The sequence below is a fragment of the Vigna umbellata genome, chromosome 11 (genome assembly GCF_029865625.1).
Source record: "Vigna umbellata cultivar VRB3 chromosome 11, Vumbellata_1.0, whole genome shotgun sequence".
Classification (NCBI taxonomy): Eukaryota; Viridiplantae; Streptophyta; class Magnoliopsida; order Fabales; family Fabaceae; genus Vigna; species Vigna umbellata.
Window position 1 is genome coordinate 29,795,614 of NC_142175.1, and position 6,406 is coordinate 29,802,019.

The following is a 6,406-nucleotide window of genomic DNA, read 5'->3' on the forward strand; positions in this document are numbered from 1 at the left end:
TCCTTTAAGTTCTTCACATCCATTGTGCAGGGGTGTCTCTCCATCTCACCACTACATTTCCATCTCTAGATTTGTACACCATGGTCTGTCATAAACGTAGCTCATCATGATCGTTGTTATAGTTGATGTTAGTATCGATAATCACCAATTAAATCCATCATTGTTGGTATGCCAAAGGAAATCCTCAGTGATGATGAAACTACTTTTTTTCCATTCACATTTATCTTGCATAAGATTACCGAAAAATCTTGTCATCGATAATAAATAACTAATTCTATCAATGGATTGTATTAACAAATGTTTTTGTCAATAGTTACTAACAACAAAAATTTCACTTGTAAAATTTATCGATAAAAGTTTTATCGACGAGTTTTTTATCACCAATGATTTGTTAATAATTTTGATTTACTAACAAATTTTTAATATTATCGACAGATTTTGATAGTCAATAATATTAATTTTTTTTAATGAAACTTATTGGAATCTCTATTAAAAAATTTCATTTTGTTTTATTTTTGCTGTTTTATTTTTGCTTTAGTATTATGTTGTTTAATTTTTTATCGTTAGTGAATGACGTAGTCATTATTTTTGTTTTCTCACTTTAATCCTTTTTATTACAAGAAATATATCATACTACAAGACCAAATTTACTGATACAAAAAAAAACTGACAGTAAAATAGAATTTGTTAACAAAAAAAATCTTTTGATAAAATATAATTTTTATATAAGATTTTGGTTTTTAACGATGTTATTTTCATTAATAATGAATTTGTTAGTAGAATATTTCTGTAGACTCCAAAGCAATATCTGATGAATATAACTTGTCATAAATTCTATCGTACTATCCCATTATGGACCAAATTGAGCCCCAAAGGAATAAATGTTGGAAACGAGAAGATGAAATAACAATCACACTTCCCACTAACAAAAGGTAAAAAAAATAAAAAACTAAATATTCAATAAAGAAATACTTTTTAATAAAAACTCAATTAAAAATGTCCATAGTAATTATCCTTAAAACTTAATTAACCCTTATATATAAAACATATATATAAGTTCAACACTACACCTAATTTGCATCCATCCAAGCATTTGTAGGAAGAGTAAATTAATTACATGGCAACCTTAAGAGTGTTTGTTGTGTTGCTTCTCTTTATTCTGAATATTCATCATTCTCATTCTCATTCTGAAAAGAACACATGTCCATCAGAAAATGAGCAACCCATGTTCATATTTGGAGACTCTATATTTGATTCTGGAAACAATAACTACATTAACACCTCCCCAATTTTCCAAGGAAACTTCCCTCCATATGGACAATCTTTCTTCAAGTATCCCACTGGAAGACTGTCTGATGGACGTTTAATTACAGATTTTATTGGTATCCTTTCTTACTCTCTGTTTCAACCCATATTATTTTATTTTGTTTTATCAGACAAAGTGAAACTCTTAGGGTAACTTTTCGAATAATAATATTTTGATAAGATTATTCACTTTGAGACTCAAATAATACATTCTGAATTTTATTAATAGTTTTATTCAGCCAATTATATTATATCATTTTATAAATCTATGACATGATATTGTGTAAAATAAATGTGTTCTAATTTTTTTTATCTTAATTTGCTGATCCATGCATATGTTTGCAGCTGACTATGCAGAGTTTTCACATATTCCTCGGTTATTCTTAGACCCTAGACGGCTTAATTCATATACTAATGGAGTCAACTTTGCATCTGCTGGAGCTGGAGCTTTGCCTGAAACTAATCCAGGATTGGTATTCCTTTCCCTGATTTCTGAAATTCTCTGTTAAAATTCTCCGTTAAAGTGTTACACTGTCATAAAAAATGTTAAATATGTCCTTGAAGTTGGACTTAACATTGAAAGTCATTCATGTTTAAAACTTTAATGTATTTTTGATTTTTTAATTTTTAAAAATTAATAATATAATCTTTTTAATCCAACTGTGTTAAATTTTGTTGACATGTCCAACGCGTTACGATGACATTTGAGTTGTTTATATCATTTTAACACATTTTGATTCAAATGTCAGTCTAAAATATTGTTTAACAAGTTCAAAAGAATTAATGTCACAAAGTTAAGAGAACTATATTCATTCATTTTTTAAATTTGAGGCCAAAATGTATCAAATTCTAGTATAGAGACAAATTTCAATCCCACATCTAAGTTTAAGAACTAAAAACATGTTTAACTTAATAGAAAAATGATAAAGTGATATATTTTACTTCAATTGTCTGTGTATGTTTCTAATAATGCATTTCAATTACTTGGATGTTATAGGTGATTGACATGAGAACTCAAGGATTGTACTTTACGAGAGTTAGCAGGCAATTGAGGCAACAACTTGGAGAACTCAAAGCTAGAAGATTGTTGTCCACAGCTGTTTATCTTTTTTCCATTGGATCCAATGACTATGCATCCCCTTTCTATACAAACCCCATGAATGTCACTGTTCCATACCCTCCAAGAAATTTTGTAGATTTCGTCATTGGCAACATTACAACAGTGATCAAAGTATATTTTAATATTTTTCCTAACCATTGCACTAACATTTCTCTCTCTCATAATTATTCTTCGTTCCCATATGTTTGTAATTTTAAGAAATGATATTTTACGCAGGGAATTTACAGTGAAGGTGGAAGAAAATTTGCGTTTCTAAATGTTCCTCCTCTGAGTTGTGCTCCGTTACTAAGGGCATTCGTGAATGGAACAACTATAGAAGCATGTCTTGAAGCACAACCTTCTCCTCTTGCCAGACTACACAATATTGCTCTTTCCACATCTTTTCAAAACCTAGAAAGACAACTAAGGGGATTCAAATACTCAATTTTTAATTTCTATGATGCATTTCAAGAATTGGTCAAGTACCCTTCAAAATATGGTATATACATGTCCTTAATTTGTATATATAGTTAAGAAATAGGCTTTAAACTTAATTCTATAAAATTTTCTACAATATAGATTTGTAAAATGAAGTTTGCACTTACTTATATATTCTAAATTGACATTTATTTCTAATCGATGTAGAACTTCCAACATATATCACAGTTTTTCTTAAAAAAACAAGAAGCAAAAAGCTTCATATTTATATGTAACCATTGTCTCTATTGTTTTTGTTGGTAAGGTTTTAGAGAGGGAAGTGTGGCTTGTTGTGGAGGTGGACCCTACAGAGGAGATTATAGTTGTGGAGGGAAAAGGGGTATCGAAGAATATGAATTATGCAGCGATCCTGGTGAGAATGTGTTCTTTGATTCTCTTCATCCATCGGAGAAAGCTGCTGAACATTTCGCTCGGCTAATGTGGAATGGTAACAGAGATGTGATTGAGTCTTACAATTTGGAGCAGTTGTTCAACCTTTAATAAATAGCTCTACGTGAATATAGTCCTTTGCAGAATAAAACAAAAATCATTACTGGATGCAGCATGATTGAATAAATATATGGTTATTGTAATAGTATGGTAAAAGTAAATGTTACAACTCTTTTAATAATCAATTAAAGCTAAGAATGTAATAAGGAATAACATTTCATGAATGTACTTTTAATATGTGAAATAAGCTTGGTTCTCTTTGATATGATAAAGAAAACATAACTGTGATCCATTTTCAAACACGCATTCATGAGACATGTGGTTGTTTGCATCGATCCTAGCAAATGATAAACCATTTAATATTAATTCATTTAAAGGTTGCCCCATAGTCTTTTGTTGTATTTTATTATCTACCTCTAAATATTGAAGAACCTTTCATCTAATCCAATTTCCTTATTTCTAATATGTCAAACTACACGAGGTAAGACTATGTTAGGAGGGTCAACACACACATACACATAGATCTTCACACTGGTAAGATGTTGCCCGCTTTGGGTCAAGCCCTCACGGATTTAGTTTTGATACCACTCCAAAAGGCCTCTTACCAATGGAGGTATCTTATGTGTATATAAATTCATGTCCATCTCTTATTTTATCCAATGTGGGACTTTGTTTGTACCCAACAGACTATAACATTTTTTTCACCATAGGTGCCGCTCCAACTTTTTTCTCTAGTACATTTTTATCCCATATTGTCTTGTGTATCCACTCATACAGTGTAACAATCTCATCTTTGCAAATTTGAGCATAAATTTCTTATTACCTTTATACAGTCCCAACATTCAATATCCCATACAAATTGCATTAGAGAATTGTCAATAAAACCATGAAATGAAAGTAGTTACACAGTTACAGGTGAGGACAACAAACTTACTGTAAAAACCCTTTAGATGAGGATGATGACCAAGGATGAGCTTAGCGACCACCTCTAATTGAGGATTCTTCTCTTTAAATATTGGAAACTAAGATTCCATAAATGCCCTATTCAAATATTTAAAGCTAAATTGACAATCCACTATTCAAAGTAGTAGGAAAACATGAAAATTATACTTGTTCATATCATTTCTAGTTCCGATAAAATTTCAGTAATAGTACAAATAAGAGGGAGAAATATGGTTATCAAGAAGTATAGTTGATTTTGAACTTTTTTCTAATTTAATTGTTAAAAGGATATTAATAGCATGAAGTCAGTAATCACAGCAAATGTGGCAAAACAAAAATGGTAAGACTAAGATATTTGTACAATAACCAAACAAGCAAGAACAACTTGTTAATTGTAATTCATAAAATTATCCCTCGCAACATAGAATGTTGATGATAGGAAACAACATGAATAAGTAATGAAATAAGAAGAAAAAGGAATGCAAAAAGGATCATTGATTCTATTTTGTTGAAATCAAGGCAAATACAGAAGGAACATATCTGATTGGCCCTCTTCCAATCCTAGGTAGGAACATATCTGATTTGTCCTCTTCCAACCCTGTTGACCGTCCTTCTGCTGTTTTATACTCTCCAATAGCCTTCTTGAGCAAAGAAACATGAAACTGGGTGTATTTTCGAATTTGGTGGTAACTACAACCGATAAGTTATTTCTTCAACCATTTCAATGACTTTAAAAGGTCCTTAGCACCTTACGCTAAGCTTAGGACTGATGCGAGATATAACAAAATGTTGTCTGTGAGGTTTCAGTTTAAGAAACACCATGTCCCCTATCTCAAAACTTCTCTCTTGTTGGTGTTTGTTCGTCTGTGTCTTCATACGATCCTGGGAACACATCAAATGTCCTTTCAACTGAAAAATGACTTCATCTTTGTCAATTAGTTCATGTTTAATCGCCTCTACTTTCGCCTCTCCTCTTAACTCTGGAATAATTCTTGAAGGAGGCCTGCCATAAACTTCCTCGAAGTGTGTAGTCCCTATAAATTCATGATAAGTGGTGTTAAACCACAATTCTGCCCACGACAGCCAATGAATCTAGACTTTCGGTTGATCAGTGATGAAACAATGAAGGTATGTCTCCAAGCATTGATTGGTCACTTCTGTTTGACCATCTGCCTATATGGGTGATGCTGAAATCATCCTTAACTTGGTTCCCTGCTGCGTGAAACATTGTCTCCAAAATGCACCTATAAACGTTAGGTCTCTATCACTTACCACTGACTTAGGTACCCCATGTCAACAAACCACTGTTAATCTCTTTGGCAAGTGCACCAAATCGTTCAAGTAATAAACCGTAATAAGACCAGGTATCGTTTTTCCAAGAGACTCGTAATACTATAAAATTGTGCGATTAACAACTCATCTAGACTCAAGAACAACTCATCATTTAAGAATATGTGCAAAAAGATAAATTCACAAGTAATTACAAGGTTGGACTTTGGTATTGAAGGCACTTGGAAATGGAAAAGACTAGAAATGGTATGAAATGACATTGTTAAGGTTAGTTTTCACCAATGCACTCTTGTGTATAACCAATTTCATCTCCTCTCTATCAATTTACTAAAGTCAATCCACTAAAACACTCTAGCCCTAATCCCTTAGGTGAAAGAGCCTAGGTTTTCCTTATCAAACTCCAATCCCTTGAACAATCTAACAAGCAAACCCGCATTAAGAACTAGGATCTAAGACAACATGTGAATCATATCTCATCCCTGGCTCAATGACCCACAAGGACTCTTGTTTCAGTTCAAGATTTCATATCCCATCCCTGGCTCAATGAAACCCCAAAATCAAGTCATGAACATCCCCATTACATGCAAGCTTTAAGATCGGAAACAAGAATACTAGTAATAGATAGAAAAGACATTTATAAATACGAAACAATCATTCATTACACATGAGTTCATAGGCTACATATAACCCTAACAAGATGAATCTGGTTCTCCATTTCCATGGAGAACCCTAAAGCTTACAAATATGGAAGATGGAAGAAGAAGGAGACCCAAAGGAAGAGGAGGAGATGTTCCCACAAGCTCCTCGCGCCCTCCATGAGCTCCAGACGTGAAATCGCGCCTC

At 32.5% G+C, this 6,406-nt stretch overlaps 1 protein-coding gene across 1 annotated transcript; it reads left to right on the forward strand.

The window, feature by feature from the left end:
• Positions 1–1,117: 1,117 nt before the first annotated feature.
• Positions 1,118–3,578, forward strand: LOC148191471 (GDSL lipase-like). Its single transcript, XM_088102581.1, has 5 exons — positions 1,118–1,382; positions 1,651–1,778; positions 2,303–2,536; positions 2,642–2,903; positions 3,147–3,578. The coding sequence occupies exons 1-5, from the start codon at positions 1,118–1,120 to the stop codon at positions 3,380–3,382; spliced, it is 1,125 nt and encodes a 374-aa protein (XP_087958707.1). The 3' UTR covers positions 3,383–3,578.
• The last annotated feature ends 2,828 nt before the right edge of the window (positions 3,579–6,406 follow it).